The 23,124-nt window shown below is 43.3% G+C and overlaps 1 protein-coding gene across 2 annotated transcripts in view; it reads left to right on the top strand.

Moving 5' to 3' along the window:
• Positions 1 to 851: 851 nt before the first annotated feature.
• dbe (KRR1 small subunit processome component homolog dbe) overlaps positions 852 to 23,124 on the top strand; it is a 71,629-nt gene continuing 49,356 nt past the window's right edge. For both annotated transcript variants that reach the window (XM_075690896.1, XM_075690897.1), the window contains exons 1-4: positions 852 to 990; positions 5,380 to 5,561; positions 15,373 to 15,507; positions 22,911 to 23,036. In XM_075690896.1, coding sequence (XP_075547011.1) covers positions 975 to 990; positions 5,380 to 5,561; positions 15,373 to 15,507; positions 22,911 to 23,036 — 459 coding nt within the window. In that variant the 5' untranslated portion in view covers positions 852 to 974. The remainder of the gene's footprint in view (positions 991 to 5,379; positions 5,562 to 15,372; positions 15,508 to 22,910; positions 23,037 to 23,124) is intronic.

The raw sequence follows: 23,124 nt of genomic DNA, 5'->3' as shown, positions 1-23,124 counted from the left end.
TGAGACCAAAACGGGAGCACATATCTGTGAACGTGCAAATGGAGACCCTAAGCCACTCTGCTCCTCCACCACCCCCCGCTGCACGGCTGAACCACTCGTTTCAAGCACAGCACACCTAACACACATTCAGCACTGAACAGTGGGCGGTCGACGCAGTCGCATTTACATGACTTGTAGCGAGCAGCACATCCCTCGATGTCCGTTAAGCAAAGTCGGACACGGCGACGCCACATCGCGGTTCGCAGAACTTCGCTGCCGATGCACTAGGCCACTTCGACATTTCAATTGTCAAGCAAGCACGGGTCACACAACGCAGATTCTCTACTGCCAGAGCTCACCGAGGCGAAAGCCGCACTGCCGCACCACCACTACTCGCGGCTTTCCGCCAAGTAACGCAGAACCTACAACCAACACACAAGCAACGCACGTACAATCACATGAGCAATGTTGAACAACGCGGGGTCCAGAGAACGATCACGCCGAGGACGAACACGCCACGGCGTCGCTCGGCGCCAGCATCGCGCCTTCTCAAAAATCCCTAAACGATGCAGTCCCTAGGCACCTAGGATCAGGTCACGTGAGGGATTTTTGTACGACAAATAGACGCACGCCCTGCGGGGAGACGCATGTCTCCGTTCTTGGCTACGAGCTTTGCTGCTATTGGCTCGTTTGCTTGCAATTCACTAAAATATGTTGATTGGGATGTTTTAATATTCAAAGTAAACATAATATTTTAAAAGTGTGCCAGCCATTATTATCTAGTATAATGAGCCATTCTAGTATAACTAGAATGCGCATCAGCCCGGTAACACCTGAGAAAAACCTTATACCGCGCGGTTTAGCAGCAGAGCATAAAAAGACCACATGAGAGCAACAATGAAAAACAATATGTCGGCGCCCGGATGGTATCGACAGGTGAATGTGTAGCTATAATACTAGCTCTAAGTTAATGGTAAGAAAGGTAGAGCGCTGAAATGTCCGACGTACCTCGTAAGTTGATTGTATGCCTCTGACTTTTGCGTTATACGGCGGGAAGTTGCAACGTTCTAACTGGTGTTGTAAACGTCTCGAGGTGCTTTTTTGCGTCGCGTGCACTGTCACAAACACAAAATTACGTGTCTAACGAACTTAAATGGTGCCGCATAAGTTAATCAAGCTGCCAGGACGCGAGGGAATTGACAATTTGCACAAGTGCTCGTCGGGCCCTCTTTGGTATACTTTGGCGGCGCCACCAAAGCGGCAACGGGGACATCAAAGCTCGAACCCGGACTGGTCCGTGGGGCGGGGGCTCACTGAGACTTCCACGTGTAGGGGACGTATATCGCGGACAGCCCATCTTATATGCGAACGTGGCCACGCACCGCTCTGCTTCCAGCTTTGATCCCCCCGCTGCCATTTGGATGCCCTGGAGATCCTGCGCCGCCTGCTGCTTTGTAATAATCTCAGGTGCTCTCCTGAGGTCTGCGTTTACCGGTGTTATAGACCCCGGAGTCTGACAGCCGACATCTCCAACACCAGTCAGAATCTTCGCGATACAATTGGATTGCTTTTACTTCTTGTAAAATGTTGTAGAAAAAAAAGAAGGAAGAAACCCAGTCTAGGGAGCAGTTACACGACGCCTATTGGGTGCACTGTTTTCCCCGACAGCTACCTTCTGGACAGTTTGTTGTATAGTGCAGACGTTGCTCTTGTGGGGGAAATGACTGATGTGGAAGTGTCCGTCGTTCGCACTACTTTTGATATGTTTTAGGTGAAAACAAACCGTCGATTGCATTTGGTGAGCGGTTCTAAAACGCGTCTAGACAAAATCGTCTTTCTAATGCCAATCCCGTCAGATGCTCCTATTTCAGCATCAAAATCTTAGTGCTTATTCTTTATGCTTGTTTCAGAAACACTGTGTGTTATGCTGTGCATCAAAGTGTTTGTTGTCTGTGCACATAGGCTGTAATGAGTGGATAAATGAAGTATTGTCTGTCCATAACTATTGGAAAAGTTTGGCATGAAATGCAAAATCCAAGCTAGAATTAATGCAGGTGTATGTAAAAGAAAGAACAAAGCGCCTCAAAGCCACCGCCTCAGACCCAGTGTTGTCCATCCTCGTTGACATCATCCTTTTCAATGTTAAGTCAGGAACGACAAAATGTAAAATGTTGGTGTAACATAAAGGTATGTCTGGGCGACTGTGTATATCAAACGTTTAATCATCTTGTTGCCGCAACTTTTCGAGAAATTGTATACTTTGTGTGAAATGTACTGCTACGCCATCAATGACAAAAAAAGAAGGTGGAAGGTGTAGCACATTTCAAATGCCATGAGATGGCTCGGCAACTCATGATGAAAAACGATAGGGATGAATCTTCAGGTTTTGTTGAACCTGTATCCAAGTGTTTAAGCAAACAGACGACAATTTTATCCAAAGAAACAGGAGTAGTGGACTCTTGTCCGTCTACATGGAGATGTTGTACATGCGCCATATCCTATCGAGCAAATAGTTTTTCAGGTTTGTAAGAGAGTGGTTGAGCATAAGAACTGATTATGAAAAGTATTGCATCACTAGGATTATGTTGAGTCTGAGGAGGTTAGGAATGCTTGGTGATAGCAGTGCAAGATGCCTGCTGTGTGCCTCACGTTTGTTGCACATTGAAGAAAAAAATTAGGGAAGCTTGATAAGCACCTGTTTTCCTTGGCCACTCCACAAGGTGCACTCCTGAAAAGAAAAAAAAAACAACAACAACATGAATGCCATGAAATGTTTGGAAAAATTCAGCTGAGCAGGATGACTTTTTCTTGGTCCATGTACTGGTATTACAGCAAACGACATAATTTTATAGCTATTTAAAGCCCATGAATTGAATTTACTGTATATAAGGTGTTACTCCATGCCGCTTTAAATCTTACCATTCTGTGGAATCTTGTGCCTGTCACTTATTCTGAAGTGTCAAAATTGGTTGAAAGATATAAAATTATGCGATTGCAGATTAAAAAAAAAAGAAGTTGTTTACAGTTTGTAAATAAGTTAAAAGAGCTATATGAGCAGACACAACACACAAGGAATGAAGCTGTACCACAAGGTAACCAGGAACTAGCCTGTAGAAATAAACTAGAACTTAACGACAATTTAATATGTACCAACTCAAACAGAAGAATAAGAACTGTGGCAGCAGTGTAAAATTAGTTTTCTTCTATTGCAGCTGTGCAAGCTGGAAATAGAACATGCCTAGCATCATTTCCAAACATGCTCGCTCAATGTATTACTCAATTTTAATCCTCATGTCTAGGCAGTGAAACTAAGTTTTTTTTCATAACACCCATAGTCTGAAAATGTTTCCTCGTGATTGTACGGTACGGTTCTTAAAGGAAATGCCTGATTAGTATTCAAACCAACATTATATCAACATAGCAACTCCATAGAAAAGAAGTGCTTCAATGAAGCATTAGGTACACCTATATTAGAAAAAAATGATTGTCAATGCATTTGTGTAAAAAATTTTGTATGGAACTTTGTATATATATTAATACAATGTTACCTTTAAAAGTGGATCATACTGTATATGTGAGAAAGACAAGAACACAGAAAAGAATATAACTCAATCGGTGGTCTTTTTTTTTTTTTTGCTCAAAGAAAGGACGCTATGAATGTTAGAAACAAGGACGTAGTGGTCAACAACACCATGGAAACTAGTGCAGGAGCCACACCTTTGTAGATGTAGCTTGTGGAAGAAGTTTAAAAGTACAGTACTTTAAAATCTTTGAGTCAGGTATTACTTCAGAAAGCTTTTGCGTGGCTTCCCTTTGTGAAATCAAACTACTGCACCAACTCATACAAGCATAGATGTATTACAACAAAGTTCTAAGCGAGCTGATGTGTGACTGTGTCTACAGCTGAACATGGCTAAGTTTAGTTTGCAGGATGGTGGTGCTTTTCAGCTCCTGAACATGAGAGGTGCTGCTTAAACACAGGGAAAAAACTGAATATTCTGTTTTAAACTTCTTTTACATCCAAAGCTGAATGGGCAATACATGAACACTGCTATGGCAGGAGCCTGTGTTATATACTGACACTGTGCGCACAGTCATGTAACATACAACCTCTTATGGAAGAGAAAAGACGAACTGGAAGTTGCCGGCTGACCTTTACTTTTTTGTTTTAAGGAATACTTGGCAGTAGCACCACATGGGCATTATTGATGACTATTGAAGACACGTTAAACTTTTTCATTTGTTTTGCAAATTTTAGTAGTTTCTTGCTTTAATTCTATTCTGGCCCAAATTATGATGGACTGCCTATAAATGTGTCAAATTTACACAACTCCATTCCAAGGCACTTGACTGTCCACTACAAGGACAAGGTGGTAGGATGGTCTTTAGTAGATTTTCTGATGAGTCGTCATAACTGGAGAGCAATTATTCAATTATTGTGTAGTCATGCTTCATTTTTGCATAAAAAAATTCAATTACATGCTTGAAATGCATGAATTTTTCATTATGAACTGCATGCGTTACGAACAAAGAAAAATACTTTCTGCAATATTACTGCTGCTACACGGCATGTCGAACGTGCCATCAAACATAATAGTACCTTCAGCAAAATGGTCCTCTACCTTAGGATGGGGCCCATTGGGAATTGGAAATGAAGGCACACTGAGTCTGCAGGGGGTTCATTTCACCTAAAGCTCAGTGTCTGCTGCTTTTTCTTGGCCATCGCCTGACAGAACTGGCAACAACAAGTCTTGTCCACGAATGTGGACATGGGTGCCTGAAATTATTATTGTGGTGACTAGTATGCTTGGCATGGGACTGCATTAGCCAGTGCTTCCATGCCTAGATTTCTGAACAGAAGCATTGGAGAAGATGTAAGAATAATTATTTGTAGTAACTACATAGTTCAAAAGAGTCAGTATTTGAAGTTAAAATAAGTATTGGAAGCTAGCAGTTGCATTGCATAGTTCAGTTTGCCCAAAGGGGCTTGTGGCTTGTTGGCCGAATATTGATGAATGTAATGCTGCTTCTTTTGCTGTGAAATGTGCAGTCCTCCTCATTGGGTAGCAGTCATCAAGTTTGGCAAGTCATCTGTAAACAATCGATCAATAGCAAAGTTTGACACCCCAACGGAGCTCGAACGCTGTGAGAGATGCCATAGTAGTTGACTCCCAATTCATTTTGACCACTTTAGATGTTTCTAAACATGCACTTAAATACAAGTACATGAGCGCTTCTGCTTTACACCACCATTGGAATGCTATGGCTGCTGCCAGGAGTCACATTCGCGATCTCATGCTCAGTAGCACAACACTGTAGCCACTGCAGCAGGTACACCACTAGTGCAGTACTTGAAGTCATGCACACATCATTTCATCATTACCCCTTATCTGCACCCAGATGAAACACTTGCTGTCTCCTCGGGCGATGGTGCTTGGTCCATGCCCCTGCCAGCATTCACCAAGGAGGACAACCCGCATGGCGTGCTGTGCGAGAGTGCATTTGCCACCCTTTTCCCTAAGTACCGCGAGAAGTACTTGCGTGAGTGCTGGCCTCTGGCCAAGAAGACACTCTCAGAGCATGTGAGTGTTCTGGTGAGCTCACCTCATGGTAGTGAGGTGGCATTGATAGCGGTGGAGAAGACGTTCTTCTATCTTTTATCATGCTGTCTTTGTCAACACATTTTTTAAAACTTCTTAAAAAATCTTTTGGCAGATCACTTCAAGGGGCTGTGAGAACGCTACGGTTTTATTGTAAGGCAGTAGTTAAGAAGCTTTATTGTAAGGTTAAGCTAGCTCTGATGTGTAGAGTAAAGCCCAGTTTTTACTTTTAAAGCCTGCTTGTTCTCAGAATCGAGGTAATAAATGCAATCTTCCATGTCCTTGCATAGTGGCCAGAGCTCTCCAAAACAACTGGTTGATAATGCCAGTATACACAGTTTAATTTTTTTAAAATGAAATCTGTTTGGATTGTTAGGTTGTTATTGCTGATGACTGCTGTACCTTTTATTACTGTGAGCCCTTTTTTAGTGTTACTTTAAAACGCATGGCTGTTGTCACGTGTTGCGATACTTTTTGTGTGGCTGTAGGGTACACCGAGCTGATGCATTGTTGTAAACGATGAAAGCGAGAGCTTTTGTGGCACCTTGTGATTGCATTTGGCCCCCCCTGCAGTCAACCAGCGCTCTCTTGTAGAGCAAAACGCGCCAGCTGCTATGCAGGCCGAATGTAGCCTTTGAAACGCTGAGCACTGTACTCAAAAGTGTGTAGCACATTTTTGTACTAGCCGCTTGTTGATCCAGAACGTACAATGAAGCCCAATAAAGTGGGGCCCTCTGAGCTGTTAGCACTTCGTGTGACGGTCACAAGGAGTGCTGTCAGCATCACCATTCTTACTACCCAGTTGCAATTAGCAGAGACCCTACATTTGAAACTTGCCGTTACCTGTTTCACAGCTATCACTGATATGTGACAATATTCTCATGAACCGAAACTTCAATACAACAGTGGGCACTGGAAAAGTCAAAGGCATATTGGAGAATTGAGAATTATGTAAATGGAATTTATTTTCATCAGTACAAAAAAGAACAAGTGAAGTATAATTGCACAGTCGGGGGTCCCGAAGTGAAAACTGTCGGGAGGACCTCCTAAACAGGAAACAAATGGGGGTTAGTGCAATTGTGGCAACAGTAGCAGGCTACATCATACAAAGGTTGTGTTAGTCAGCAGCGTTTAATGCAGTGTTCTAATATGAAACTAGGTGGTGGTAGTATGGGGAACAAGCAATGCTGTAAAGTATTGACAGGGACAGAAAAAAATCAAAGAAATATAAAAAGGAAATTAGGAACAGTACAATACAAATATGTTTAATAATGTTTACATCGCACAATAAAAATACTAGGAGTTAAGATAATGATTTGCGCTTGAAGGCTTGAAATGCACATGATTTGATATCGGACAGAATCAAATTCCCCAATGATATGCCTGAAAACATGACAGTAAATTTTCTATAATTAGTTCGAATTTTAGGAAGGAGCAAATTGTGACGTGCGGAAAACCTTGTGTTATTATTATTAGTGAGGTCAGTACAGGTAAAACTTTCAATACCTAGCTCTGTATTTATGTGACTGAACATTATTAGCAACAGCTTATGATTTAATAACATGCGCAAGGGGAGAAGGTTTAGCGAACGAAAAATGGGAGCAGAGTGAGATGTGAAAGGTTGAAATGTCATCAATTGATGAGTTGCTTTTTTTTTTGTAAAGCTTCTAGTTGGTGGAGATGAGTGAAGTATGTATTGCCCCATGATGAGAGGCAATATGAAAGATGACTGAATATACGCGTAATACAAAGACAAGAGAATACTTGGCTGAAAAAAGGAGTGCGATTTGATAATGATGTGAATGCCAAAAAAAATTTTTTGGACAAGAGATTGGGCATGGCGGTTGAATTTTAAGTGCTCATCTAAAACAATGCCTAGAAATTTGGTTGACCCAGATCTTGTAATTATGCGATTGTTAAGTGATACAACTAAGGAATCTATAAATAATGTTTGAGGGGAATGACATTCCATAAATGTTGTCTTCGATGGATTGGTATATAATGTGTTTTTCAGGCACCATTCATGAACATTAGCGAGATCATTGTTTAGTTTGTTTAGTAGGGTGATGGAATTTCTGTCAGATACGAAAATGGTTGTGTCATCGGCATAGAGAAGGCAGTGGACATGCGTTAATACTTGTGGCAAATCATTAATGAACAATAAAAATAAGTGGCCCAAGTATTGATCCTTGAGGGATGCCTCCAATAATAATTTTAGGTGAAGAGAAAGAACTATTCACTTTGACAGTTTGGGGTCGGTCTGTTAGTCGTGAATTAACTGCAAAGGCGGGCCAGAAATACCATAAAATTCTAGTTCGTGTGGTAGGATGAGGTGGTTAATTGTATCGAATGCTTTAGTGAAATCAATAAAGAGAGCACCAACTAATAGGCCTTTGTATGTAGCTAATTTAACTTTGTCAGTAAACATAATAAGTGCAAGTTCTGTTGACAAATGCTCTCTAAAAACAAATTGATAAGGAGATAATAGCGTAAATTTGGATAAGTAATTAGTTAAACCCTTGTGAATAAGCTTGTCAGTTACCTTGCTGAAGAAAGACAAAATGCAAATAGGACGATAATTATTTGAACACTCACAATTACCTTTTTAAAAATTGGGATTACCTTACCCATTGTGAGGCTTTTGGGAAAGACACCATCTTTAAATAATTTATTTATTACGTCTGCAAGTACTGGTGAAATTTTTTTATGCACAAGCTTAATGTTAGACGGTCGGATGAGATCAAGGCCAGGACCAGTTGTTTTGAGTGATGTTATGATACTACAAACTTCTTGTGAAGTTGTAGGGTATAAGTAAAACGAATAGGTACTGTGTGGTAAACTAGGTAAGGGGGTTCATGCTGTAGATCAACTATAGCACTAAAATGGTAACTGAAAGCGTTAGCAACGTCCTTAGGGTCTGTTAAATTAACTGAATTATAGCTGACGCATGATACGCCATTATCAGTGGTATTAGTGTTTAAAAATTCTTTAATAACTTGCCAGGTTCGTCTAGTGTCGTTTCCATTTTGTCTATCTTGTTTTCATAATAATTACGCTTAGCACATTTTAGGGTGGCTGCAAGAACATTTGAATATGCTTTGAATCGTGAACATAATGTGTTATTAATCGCGGAGCTTTGAGCTTCTTGTGAAGGTTGTCTTTTTTTACTATGAACCGCATTAAACTCTTGCTGATCCAAGGCTTTCTTGGTGTACTGAACCAGTGCGTCACTGTGAAGTTACTCATGCATAAGTTAGTACATTCTGATATCTTCGTTGAAAAAGGTGCAAAAGCTTTTTCTGCACATTGCTCCAGAAACATGTCAGTCCAGTCAGTCACATAAATTAGGTGAATGAATTTATTTGAATCAAAAAATGACCTGATGTTTTTTCTAGATTGGCTAGATGTTACGGAGCCTGCACAAAAATATATGGGATAATGGTCTGTTATATCATAGTTTACTACACTGGCCGTGGTATTATCAGTGGCTAAGCTGGAAAGGATTTGATCTATTGAGGTGCTAGAAACGCCTTGTTCACACCGAGTTGGAGTATAAATTAGCGAAGAAAATACACAGCTCAAAAAAGTGCTAACATACTCTGAGCACGACTGACTGTTAGGGTCAATTACATTGATGTTAATGTCATCGCAAATCCTTGTTCCTTATTGTATCTTTGTTCTTGCCAATTAACTTGTTCAGTAACTGCTCGAATTCTCTGCAGAACTCAATATAAGAAGACGAAGGTAAGCAATATATAGATGCATTTATAATATTACGATTGGTCGGCAACAAGTTACTGCTTGACTGAAAGTTACTTTGATTTACTTCTAACTAAAGCCCCTACATCCACGCCCCACCGCCACTTTCTTAAGTAGCGACGACCTTTGTTGTGTGCCGTCTTTTCCCCTGACACCAAATCCGGTTCCGGTATTTCCGGTTCCGGCATTTCCGGTTTAAAAATTTCCGGTTCCGGCGTTTCCGCTTCCTGGAGTTGCGCTGCGGGAATTTCCGCGCTGACTGCCGTTGGACGATGGTGAGACGCCCGCACGTGCTTAGCAAAGCTGTGGCAGTCACCATAAGAAGAATGCAAAGGGGACAAGCTGCGTATTCCACTGAAGTAGTAGTTCGTGGTAGCTGTTTTCCAAATGCACGAAAAACGGCAGTGGTCTCCAAGCGCCTAGGCACTACATTCCACTGTACTTTGTCGCTCGTGCCACAACCCGTTGCAGGTTGACACGAAGCAGCGAACGCGAGCAGGTCGCTGGTTACAGTAGGCGGTGGTTCTTGGATGGAATCGCATTCACAGTTTCAACCGCAGCTCGTGCAATTAAAGCCTTTCCAGCGACGCGAAAGTAAACAACGCTAAAAAACAAAGCGTCACTTCCACTCGGAACCGGAAGCTACAGCTACGTAAGTTCCGTTTGCCGCCGGAAGCTAAGGGGGTGAGTGGGAGAGGAGCGTAGAGGAGGAGGGCAGGTTGGCGGTACTTAACCTGGTCGGCGGAAACGTGTATGGAGGGGCTTTACTTCTAACGAAACAGATTCGCAGAGAGAGGCACACAAAGTGAAGTCATGATGGCGTTTATATGACAGTTTTGAATTTACTAATATGGCCGAACCGCCACTACGATATCCTTCGTGATGACAGTATTCAGAAGTATAACCGGGAACACCATACAGATCTCCGTCATGTGATGACAAGCACGTCTCAGGCAGGCAAATGAAAGAGAAAGCGTGGCCCAGAATGGAAACAAGCGTGACAACATTATCGTGGGGCCTACAAATACTGCGCATGTTAAGATGTACCAAAGATAGCGGGGGCTGCTTTTTTTTTCAGCAGAGAATTAGTTTGATCAAGTGAGAAAACAGACTCAGCCATGATGAATTGTAAAGATCAGAGCATGCTAAGAAAATGACGTGTGATTACATGAAGGTAGTTAGATCGGTCACACGGGAGAGGCGGTGCACACGGCTGTCTTACCATAGTTGTCGGTCCACAGAAATTTCCAACTTTTAGATTTCTTAAGTTCTAGCACCTGTGCAAAAAGTTGCTTATTTTCCGATGTTAGATGATCGTTGACAAAAGTAGATGTCGGTGGCTTATGCGAGTGCCCAATAGCAGTCGTAGTGAGTCGGGCCTTTCGCGCTTTGGATGCAAAATCGGCCTTTTTTGTCCTAGAGCAGAATCATGCTATGATGTTGGTTCCCTGTTTAGCAGGTACGCAGTGAACAATATCTACATCAGCAGCAGCCACAGGACAGCCGACCTTTTCACCCAAGACCTGTGCAATTGACAGGCAGTTTTCTCGGTCTGTTTTTGGGATGCCCCTAATTTCCACATTGTTTTGCCGCGAGTACTGCTCCAGGTCACTAACTCTTTGCGAAAGGTTCTCGTTACTATCGACAAGGGATTTGTTCTCATCCCTCCGGGATTTGTTTTCTTGCACAAGACTGTCATTCTTTGATTTCATCAAGGAAGGGATCCACTTTGTTTTGAGAGCTGCATCACAACCATTGCCTTACTCACTTGTGGGTACTTGGGGTTTGCACTTGTACTGCGATACTCTGGTACGTAACAACTAAAGCAGGCTGACACTTACGTAGCAAGGTTGCATTACAGATGTAGTAGTGTTCTTTTGTGCTCTTTTCTCTCTATTGTTGTGTTGCTTCAACTTTTTTATGTAGTACGCTAATTGATAGTAGTATTTTGTTTGATATGCTGAAAAACTGTAAAATTATTGTTGTGCTGCATAGATACTCATTCGTGATTCAGTGATAAAGGCACTTCGTGACCGATTCTGCTACTTCAGGCTGCATGTTATTTGCTATAGCTGCATAACTTAAAAAGTTTGATATCAGCAGCCTAAATTCCATGAAGCACAAACACACATTTGCCAGTGGATTTACATGCACCTTGCGGCCTTCCTCCTCCCTCCTTGTTGGCGATGAAATGAAGGCTACAGAACCAAAGCGCACCTCCGTCACCGTTGCTTGATGTAGTTGCACAGTTTTGTTAATGCTTTCCTATGTCGAAAATAGAAAACAATATTTTTTTTTCATTTATTACAGTGCCTAATTTGAAACAATACATAAAATAACCAGTTAGCTACTTTTTTTTTTTTTTTTTTTGCCCTTTCGAGTTTTCGCACACCCGAGACCATCGCATGTTTTACGCATTTGTCAAAGGCGTGATGGTGCCCGTGTCTTCCAGTCAGTGTTTGTCGCTTGCTTGCTGTCCCACCAGTCAAGTCCCCCTGAGATGCTGTTGACCAACTTAAACAACAAAACACTCTCGAAGCACACAAAACGAATGTTTGCAGCATGTACGCAGAAACGAAGTGAACTCATCTGAAAATTACAACCGGCGGCATGTACAAACGAGCCAGCTATGTAACCGTAGCGCCAGCTCTACCAGCGTCAGTTGCATGTCCAAGTCCCAACCAACACTGAGGTTATATGGCCGCTTTGAGGCTCCAGCGCAGGCTGTATAGCTAGATTTTTGGAACTCGGTACATATCAGATGTGTATTAACATTGATTGATTCATGCCTAGTTAATTGTCTCTGCCCTCACTAAAGTAAAGAATTTGTGCAAGGTTGGAGAAACCAAAAGCAATACCGAGCTCTCGTGAACTACTTTGTGTACGAATACAGTCATGCACAGAAAGTCCACCTTCGTAGCTTTCGCTTCATAGCCAAGAAAAGTTGTCTGCGAGTACAGCACCTCTCGTGTTTGTAGTGCTTCCTGATTGCACCTCAATGCTGTTACAGCATGTAATGCAATTTATTGGAGAGATATTTTAGGCTAAACATGCAATGTTTGCTTATAGTTGTAATGCCTAGCCACTAGAAAGAGCTTTCAACACTACATTTCATTGTGCCCTTGGGTCGAGAAAGATGAAGTCTCTCGAGGAGCACCAGCAGTAAAGCAAACTACGTTTTGGCCTTGACCAGGGTTTGTGTCCTCTGAGCTCCGTCTCCACACCATCATGTGAAGAACTACAGCAGCACATGGCATTCCATGACTGTGTGTTGGTTGAGTGCATTATGCCAACCTAAAATGCATTTGAGCTAGCTGGAGTAAGGGTTAGTTGGAAAAATATTGATGTACAATAAACCCTCATTAACTCAAACTCTGATATCGCAAAATTTTGGTTGAGTGGAAATGTTTGCCTAGCTAAGTGCCAACCACATCTATTTTTCACCGTTATCTCGACATACTATCGCATCGAACTTTGGATATCTTGAAGTCTCGACTGCGATAATGTTGGGAAAAAGTGACTGCCCAAAGATTTCGATACTTTGTGTACAGCCGTGATATTGCCCATTAATGACAGGAGTGCAAGTTTTTTACTGAAGTATGCTTCATTCTATTCCACTCTTATCATCCACCATTCACGGCCAGCTGCAATCTCATTGATAATGCAGGCAGAGTGTCGCTCTGGACCCTGACAAAGCATGAGAAGGTACCTCCGCAACATGCGTGTTCACGTGTGCACGAGTTTGCTTTTTCAAGGTGCTCTGTATATCTATGTGTGGGGATCTGCGCACTACGCCATGTATGCAGCTGCACCATTCGTTCATGGTGCATCTGTGTGGAATTTTCTGTACATTTTTTTGCATTTTCTCGAGTAACAAGTTCATGGCCACCATATTGTAGTGACGTCTTTTTGGATACTGTTTCTTATTGCGCTTTGTTAGTTACCATGTAGCAATGCTCCTCCTGTGTTATTAATGGGATAAGCCAGGTGAGAACAGTGGATGAAAGAGTGGCATATAATCGAGAAGAAGGCACGAATGCACAATTGCAGCGCTTGGGTGGTATTCTCGGTCAATTACATTTTTCTCATTATTTCGTGTAACTAGGCTTTGGACAGGTTGGTGCCTATGTGCAACAGTGTTTGCTTGTCTCTGTACGAAGATCACTGTTGCCCGTAGACACCCGATGTGTAGGGTGCTAAGTCGCACAATATTGTGCAAAAGTGATCTACCGAATCAAAATGCTGCTTCTGGAATATTGAGCTTTTCTGAGAAATTTAGTGGCTATTAGTGCTTATTTTGAAAGGCTCTACAGTGGAACCCACTTATAACGATACCCATTTTAACGATATACCGGTTATAGCAATGAGAAGCTGCTGCACCATCAACTTTTGTATGTTTTCCTTGGTGAAATAACCCGCTTACTACAATGCCCTAGTGCCGCATTATCAGTTCTAACAATGAAGTCTGGCTGCTGGTTGTCCATGCTGAAAGGTAGTAAAATGCAAAATCCTCGAGAAAAGAAGAGAAAACGAGATATTTGAGCTGCTGCATGATGGACCGCTGCTTCAACAGCTGCCGCATGCTCAATTTCCAGCCATCTCCGCGTGCCTCTTTCCTGTCGCCCTTCCACCCCTCCAAACAGGAATGGGCTGCTCCCATAGCTCTAAGCTGCCCCACCTTTCAAAACACGAATGGACCGTGCCAACTGCACTACTCGCAGATTCCTTGCTGGCTCCTTATTCAGCGCAGTTCTGCAAACAGCTTAATCGCTTATGTTCGTCTTTGTTGGCTGTGTCGAAATTGTTCCTGGCCACATGGTTTCTCAGCCTCGTTCAACCAACAGTTGGTTTGACTCGCCGCCAAAGCAGAAGATGGCTGGTGTGCCCGCTGATCATTGGCAATGCATGATGTTGCCGGTGAAAAGAAACTGCATGGCTATAGATTTGGAAACTAAGTGCTTCTAACCAATGAGGCAATCGTCGCGAACATGCTTGCATCAGATAGCGACGGTGACGACGGCAGTGATGACGCAGTTGGGCAGGCTGCCTCAATGTTGTCCTCACGGGAGGCCTGGCAGTGGATTCAGTCCCTCCGAGGCTTCGTTTTCGCGAGGAACCTTCCGCTGCACTACGTGGAGCGCCTGGATGCCTTGGAGAAGAATGCCGGCAAGCTTCGTGTAAAGCATGCAAGGCTGACGGCGATAGGGTTTTCTCGTGCAAGGCAGGAGAAAAGTATGTGGCGAGATGCTTGTGGCGATCTCACCTCAGCGTTCCGTATTTCTCAAGCTGACAGGCTGCTGCAGCAGCCTTCTCGCAATTTTTAAAAGGCCCCTTTTGGGGCCACCGAGTGATGCCTCGGTGGCGCTTGCAAATCGCTTGCCACCCATGACCCCTCTTTGCAGTTGTTATAGCAGTGCCACTCTTTAACACTGACAGCCACAGCTTGTTACGCGCGATCGGTGCACCCAGGAAGCAGTTAAACGAGTGAACACAATCCGCAGCCAAATGGAGGAAGGTGGTGGGGAGGGACACTGGCCTGCCCGCCATTATAGTTTTCTCAACATCTCTGCCATCCCCCTATTTTGATTTTTTTCATGCAACCCGGTTATAACAATGGAATTTTCGTGGCACTTGAATATTGTTATAAGTGGGTTCGACTGTATGTGGTCTATGCACAACCAGGGGTTTCTATTTTCGTGACTTCGCTTATCTTAAAACTCCACTCACCTTGAAATTTTCCCGTTTTAGAAATTCAACTTCACGAGGCTCTACTGTATTTTCCATCTATTTCACACATGTTGGTAGTACTGTGCGAGTCCTACAAGAAGCCAGATGAGTTCACATGCTGTCACGCTTTTGGGGCTGTAGGGTCATTCTTGTGTATTAAGTAGACACACCATAATTGAATCTGTAATTGTGGAATGTGTTGCCAAAGGGGAGTTGTCAAATAATTTATCTGTCGCACTATGTATAGCTAGCACTCAGTTTAATTTGAATTTGCCTTCAAATGATGTTTCACCTCACTGTTTTTCAGGGTGTGAATGCAGAATTGGACGTGATCGAGGGCAGCATGACAGTGACGACAACGCGCAAGATGTGGGACCCATACATCATTCTCAAGGCACGCGACATGATCAAGCTCCTGTCGCGCAGCGTGCCGTACGAGCAGGTGAGAACAAGTGACATGGGCAGCCGAGCATGAGGACAGGCTTGAGACTCTAGCCTGCATAAATGTGCACACGAGGGGGAGTCAGGGGAGCCCCTCCCTGTTGGCCGAGCAGGGGCGCAAATTCTGTGAAGGCAGGGAAGTTTACATACATCTCAAGAGGCATGAAAGGTGCGAGAAAGGCAGCACATGCCATGCAATTGGAGACGAATTAAAAAGGCCACTGCTAGTGGACGGGGGACATCTGTGACACTGCTGTTTCTAGGGCACGAACAAAGCTGTGGACCCTGAAAACTACCCCAGTAGGCACACATCTGTTTTGAGCTATTTGTGACGGAAACCTCCGCTCCCACTTAATGCAAAGGAGGTGCTACAATTTGCGCCTAGGGATGTATTCTGCGACTCTCACTTTTGGCAATACTAAATTAAAAGGCAATACAATACTGCCTAGGTCATGCCTTCGTCATTGGCACCCGCCAACTGGCTGATTGAGCACTACTGCGATTTCCTGTTTTGGTTTCGTAAAGGTTATGACTGCTATTGCCTCTCCGCGCCCAACACTGTAAGGGTACCCTGCTGTGTTCCTTTTCCCCTCATTGGAATAAACAGATTCTTTGTCTGGTCCCCAATTTGAGCAGTCCAGCTCTTATTTTGCAGCACTTCGCGCCCCGGCCATTAGGCCTCACGCCGTAGGTCCTGCTTCCAGCTGCCCTGTCGAAGCTCTACTACAAACTGGCGATGGGATCAACACTCCCATGCCGTTTTGCTGTTGCGGACACCGGTTCCTGCATGCGTGCTGCTAGTGTTCCACTTGAGCAACGTCCAGCTACGTAGCATGTTGTAGCCGCGCCACATCCAGCTGTACAGCGCGTTCCGTTGCCGTTCACATACTACAAACTGGCGACGAGGTAACCGTTTATTCTGCTTGCTGCTTGCCTCTGCCATTCTACTACAGTCTAACCCACTTATAACAATATTCAAGTGCCATGAAAATTCCATCGTTATAACCAATAATTGTTATAACAGGGTTGCATGAAAAAATCAGAATAGGGGGTGGCAGAGCTGATGCGAGAAAACTATTATAGCAGGTAAATCAGTGCCCCTCCTAAGCACCTAAGCACCTTCCTCCATCCAGCTCCTGATTACGTTCACTCATTTAACTGCTTCCTGGGAGCTTCGATCACGTGTAACAAGCCGTGGCTGTCGACGTTAAAAGTGGCACTGCTATAACAACTTAAAAGTGGGGTCACGGGTGGCACGCAATATGCAAGCACTGCCGAGGCATTGCTTTGGTGGCCCCAAAAGGGGCCTTTTAAACATTGTGAGAAAGCTGCTGCAGCAGCCTGTCAGCTTAAAAAATCCAGAAGAAACGCTGAGGCAAGATCACCACAAGCATCTTGCCATGCACTTCTCACTGGCTTGCCCAAGAAAACCCTATGTCTGTCAGCCTTGCATGCTTTACGTGAAGCTTGCGTACATCCTCCAAGGCATCCAGGGGCACCACGTAGTGCAGCGGAAGGTTCATCGCGAAAACGAAGCCCCGGAGGGACTGAGTCATCTGCCGGGCCTTCTGTGAGGGCAATGTTGAGGCAGCCTGCCCTACCATGTCATCGCTGCCGTCGTTGCTGTCGCTATCTGATGCAAGCACGTTCGCAACGATCGCCTCATCGGTTAGAAGCACTTCGTTTCAAAATCTATAGCCGTGCGCTTTCTTTTCACCGGCATCGTCATGCATTGCCGATGATTAGCAGGCGGATCAGCCATCTTCCGTTTCGGTGGCGTGTCAAATGAGGCTGAGAAACGGTACGACCAGGCACGATTTTGATGCATCCAGCAAGGACGAATGCAAGCGATTAAGCTGTTTGCAGAGCTGCGCTGAATGAGGAGCCAGTGAGCAACAGGCGAGCAACCTGTGAGCAGTGCAGTTGACGCGGTCCATTTGTCTTTCAGAGGATTGGGTGGCTTAGAGCTATGGGTGCAGCCCATTCGTGTTCGGAGGGGCGGAAAGGCAACGGGAGAGAGGCATGCGGAGATGGCTGGAAAACTAGCGCGCTGCGGCTGTTGGAGCAGCGGGCCATCTTGCAGTGGCTTGAATTTCTTGTTTTCATTTTTTTTCTTTTTTCAAGGATTTCACATTTCACCACCTTTTGGCTCGGACACCCAGCAACCAGTTTTTATCATTGTAACCGCTACTGCGGCATGAGGGCATGGTAGTAAGTGGGTTATTTCACCATGGAACACATACAAAAATTGACGGTGCGGCAGCTTCTCAATGTTATAACCAATATATTGTTATAGCCCGTATCATTATACCAAGTGGTTTCCACTATACTGCTCCTACATGGCTTCCGGCATGCAAGACGCTACTACTTCTACTTCTGCTCCGTCAACCTCAACTCCCCTGTCTTTGTTCTCGGAGCCCAGCATGGCTATCGTGCCCCCCATGCCGTCTTTCCTTGCATTACCTGGTACTCCTTTGGTGCCGTGGTTGACTTGGAAAGGTTCTTTTTGCACACTTCTCCAGGCGATTGGATGCGAGGCACTACAAGACGAGAGGAAGAAGGCCATTTTACTGAGTAATTTGGGCTTTTGAGGGGCAGCATCTCTACTACGATGTGGCGTCGCAAATGGACCTGACAGCTGTAACATTCTAAGACTTTCTTCACATCTTCAACCAACATTATGAAGAAAGCACAAATCTCCTGGTAGATCGTGTTATCTTCAGTGACAGAAAACAATGACCCAGGGAAACCTTCCAGGACTTCATCACTGCTTTACTAAGGCTAGCGCCTGCTTGTGTGTTTGGCACTTGGCACGACGAGTCCATTCGTGACCAAGTCTTGCAAGGCATCGCATCAGCAAGAATACTACTGGTACCGGTTTTCCTGCTGCAGCCACTTCATTACAACCTCCTGTTTCATCCCCGTGACCAGGATCACCCCGTGCAGAAGAACCTCCTGAACTTCCGTCCGACATTCCCTCCCAAGACAGGGCTTCTGAAGGCACTCTGGACACCAACACACATTCCAGTTCATTTACAAGTAATAATTCCTCTGGACCTACTCTACAAGCTTTACTGCTTTGGTTTATTTATTTTTTTTTTACAGAAGTTTCAACCCTCCTATGCGAATTTGGCTGTTACGCCAAAAATGTCTTTCCTTACATGTTTATTAGGTTAATAGTATACAAGTAGTATCCTTCAAAGGGATGGGATTTCTTGCAGCGTAAACTCGCAATGCGCACATCTCCAAGTTTCTCTATGATAAATAACCGTTATATGAATTCTTTCCTTATGCAAAAAAAAAGCACCTTCCATTCGAACTAGTTTCTACGTATCCTCACAGAAGGGAACCTTACATTTCTTGTACCTTACAATTATTGCAGCGTAAACGTGCAGTATGCACGTCATCACTACGGTAATGATCACCATATGAATTCACCTTTTTATGCCAAAAGTCTTTTCCATGTTACTTAAGTCCTTTAGTATCCTCACAGAGGGGGACTCCTTGCATTCTCGCAGTGTAAACATGCACTACACACATTCTTAAATCTATGACGACCACAGAGCTGTCTCAACTCAGGCTCGGAGTGAATGAGCCACCCATCCGTGTTGTCCAAGGGGGTACGTGGACGTTTGCATTGTGTGTTTCTTTCTTGTATTCAGTGAATTCTTACTATCATGTTTGACGCGTATTTGCAAGTACGCATCCCTTCGTTGTCCTCCATAGACAGGTACATTTGCAAACTCCTGCACAGTTGTGTTCACGAACTTGTGTTCATATTCAATGTCTTTATATTGTATGCTTTGTTTCTTCAAATATTGGAGAAACCAAAGATGTCTGCTTAGAAAAAAAGAATTCTGTGATAGGCACACAGACCTGAGTTTTCTACTGTATAAAAATGTCATCCACCTAACGCTTGTGCTTGCATGTGATTTAATATTCAGAACTCACTTCAAGTTAATAACACATGGCATGTAGTGGGTCGCATTCCCACTGCATTTATATTCCATTTGGCCAGTGCCAACTAAAATGTGTCACTAATGCATGTCCATCAGTTATGCTATTAGTAAACCCTATTCATTGTATAGTGTAAAAACCCGCATATAATACGAACCGGCATATACCATATTTACTCGCATAGTGATAGCACTTTTTTGTCATAAAAAGCCACCCATATTCGCTTATAGGCATGCACCGTGCTTATGCATAGCTTGCATGGTTGGAAGCGGTGTGGTCATAAAGGCAGCCAGCTGCACAGGTGGAACCAGGAAACGTGAGTGCAGTCTGCTGGCAAACGTGCACGCAACAGCAAGCAAAAAAACAAAAGCTGTGTGTGCTTAGTGGACGGTATGATGTGCACCAATCGCACAGTGCCACGTGGCAGTAGGTGCCAAGTTTTGATGAAGCAGCACTGGTTCTCACTCAGTACAATCATTGTACCAAGTCATGCGTGCATTGGAGAAACCTTGACACGTTAGTGCATTATCCTCTGTGCTGCTTTGGTCCCCACTGTAGATTTGAAATGTTAATTGGCATCCCCTGTTTTCTATCGCATTGTAATGAAGAATAACGCCTGGCCTTAGGCAGCAGGATTGCCAACAGCATCACATGCCGTAGAGGCTATAGCTTTGAGATTGTGCTCGGTGATGCGCTCTACCAGTCACAGAGTTACAAAGGAGGTTTATTCGATGAAGGGCCGATGACTGGTGTAGCGCTTCATCGAGCACAACTGCCAGGCATTCTTCTTCATTACAGTATGGTCACGTGAGCGAGTTGGGATTTTCTTTCACAGCATTTTGGAAGAAAAAAAGAAGCCACGCGCCCTTGACATGGTGCCGCAGCCAATGAGACCTTAGGCTGCTACTGACACCGGACACTGGCTTTTTCACTCAATGAGCTATTTGATGCTTTCACATGAAAAAAACCCCATGGATTACATGGAAAATAATTCATAAAAAGCGTCCTTTGAAATAAATGAAGGCTATTCTCTTCAACAGCATGTCATCATGTTAATTTCATTTCACAGGAGCTCAAAAGGTAAATTATTCAAGCGAAACACTGTTACACGAAGCAAACAGTAACTAATTTCATCAAAACGTCCCTGTGCAAACTCTGGAGGTACATTTCTCAATTTCTGGCAAGTGAAAATGCAATTATCACGAATATCTCTAAAATGGCTTGCCTCCAATGAATGTTTTGAATCAATTTTCACTTGGGAAAATGACTACACCCCTAACATGACTTTCTAGTAAGCAGCATCCATCTTAGCTAACTGGAAAACAAGATGGCATTCTGAATTTGCTTTTTAATCTAGCTGAGTAAAAATGTGGAGGCCCCAATCAAATTCCTAATGCTATTTTAAAGCAGTATGCTGAGTGGTGCTCATTTCTTCTTGTGGATATCTTTACCAAATCTCTTGGATCTGTTGGCATTCTGAAAGTCTGGAGGTGGGCTAAGATAATACCAATTCACAAAGAAGGTTTCAAAAATGATGTTGCTAATTACCGGCCAGTCTCCATGACAAATGCATGTTTCAAAACACTGGAGCACATTTTAACTACCCACCTAATGAAACTTGTGGAAGAAAACGAAATTTTAGGTAAAAATCAGCAGTTTTCTACGAGGCTACTCTACACTCACAATTCTCACTGAGGTTGCACATGAAATTGGTGAATGTATTGATGGAACGGTTCAAATAGATATCATCATCATGAATTTACGGAAATAGCTCAATAAAATATCCCGCAGAAAGCCACTTATAAAGTTGTCTCATTTCCTTGGTAATAAATACTCGGCTATTAAAATTTATGGAGACAAATTTTTCAGAGGGGGAGCAGTTTGTTTAAATAAATTCTGCTTCCATTACCAAGAAATCAGTTTGACCAGCTGTGCCACAAGGATCCGTTATAGGCTGTTTACTTTTTTCCATTTATATTGGCGATGTGGGTGCAGGTTTTTCACCACAAGTAGCAAGAAAGCATTAGTATGCAGATGACACCATTGTGTATGCTAAAATGTGCTCCCCCAATGACCAACAGAAACTTAGTAACAAGAGAAAAAAGAAAGTTAGTCTGGTGTGAAAGGGGGGGGGGGGGGGGGGGAATGGAAATTAACACAGCAAGAACTCTTTTTATGTGTGTGACGGGCAAAATGATTTATTAGCTCTTCCTTCAACGGTGCAGAATTAGCTGAAGTTAAGGAACTTAAATACCTAGGGATTCATCTTACACATGGTTTGAACTGGTCAGTACATGTTGACAATATTTGCAATAATGCCTTGTGTAAACTTTTCTCCTTGCGACGAAAACTTCACCATGCCACACCATAAATAAAAACAATGGCTTACAAAATGACTGTACTTCCTGTACTGACTTATGCAAGTCATATTTGGGATCCATACACTCAACAAAACACTAAAATGTGAGCATGTAGGAAACAAGGCATTGAAGTTTATCTTTAATTTGTACGCTAGAACCCAGCCTGTTACTGAAGTTAGAGGCAGAGCTGAACTTATGACTTTCAAGAGAAAAATGCAGCTTAATAGGTTCATATTCTTATTTTTCACGTATTGAGCAGAGGCTATAAAGTGGAATTAGAAAAACACATCATGTTACAGAATCCTGCTAACCCCCAAACAAAGCATTCAAAACATATCAACCCTCTTAATTATAGAACAGAATCATTGAAACACTAATATTTAGTTCGATGCACAGATGAGTGGAACAACTTACCACTGTAAGTAGTTGAGTGTCTTGACTTAGAAGCTTTTGAAAAGGCTGTTTCTAAATAGTATTTGTTAACGGTTGTTTGTTTTATATATTTTGTATAATTATTGTTAATGTTTATTTTTAAATCATGATTCTTTTCTGCTTGTCAGTTTCACGTGTTTGGCGTCATTACATTGTCTCATATTTCCTAAATTATTTTCGTTGGCCTCTACAGCGATGTACTTTAACTTGTTATGTTTAACTCATGTGATTTATTATTTTTATATTTTGACATGTGTCTTCATATGCGAATTGCTGTATATTGAATTCTTTAAACTTGTGCTAACTTTGTTCATAATAGCAATGTAGCCTCAATTCAGGTCATGCCATATCCTGACAGTAAGAATAAATCATTAAATAAAAATATTAAAAAATTCAAAAATTCTACGCAATCATTTGAACATGTTTCATGTCTACATTTTGGAATACTGTGGGTTCACTGTGGCGACCGTCTGTGCAATGTTCAGCCATACGTTGTTGGGTACCTTTGTGATCTTTGGTCCAGACTGGCTAGCTCTTGTCTGACTTTGGGAATTCCATGGCTAGTACTTTAGGAATATGGGCACCCTGGCGATCCTAGTCGGGACCACGAATTCCATTGCATAGATTAATAGCGCACATTTTCTCTGGTTGCAAGGCCATCCGGGTGCTGGAAGACGGTGTGGGCTGTGACATAGTGAAGATTGGCAGCCTGGTGCGCAACCGGGAGCGGTTCATCAAGAGGCGCCAGAGGCTGCTGGGACCCAATGGTACCACACTCAAGGTGTGAACCCTTTCACGGCTGCTGCGCTTGGTGGTCGATTCTGCCCATTGTCATCTGGTGGCTCAAAACTTCCTACTCTTCATGGCAC

The sequence above is a fragment of the Dermacentor variabilis genome, chromosome 4, assembly GCF_050947875.1.
Source record: "Dermacentor variabilis isolate Ectoservices chromosome 4, ASM5094787v1, whole genome shotgun sequence".
Classification (NCBI taxonomy): Eukaryota; Metazoa; Arthropoda; class Arachnida; order Ixodida; family Ixodidae; genus Dermacentor; species Dermacentor variabilis.
Note: the sequence above shows the minus strand (reverse complement) of the source record. Positions and strands in the feature narration are given on the sequence as shown.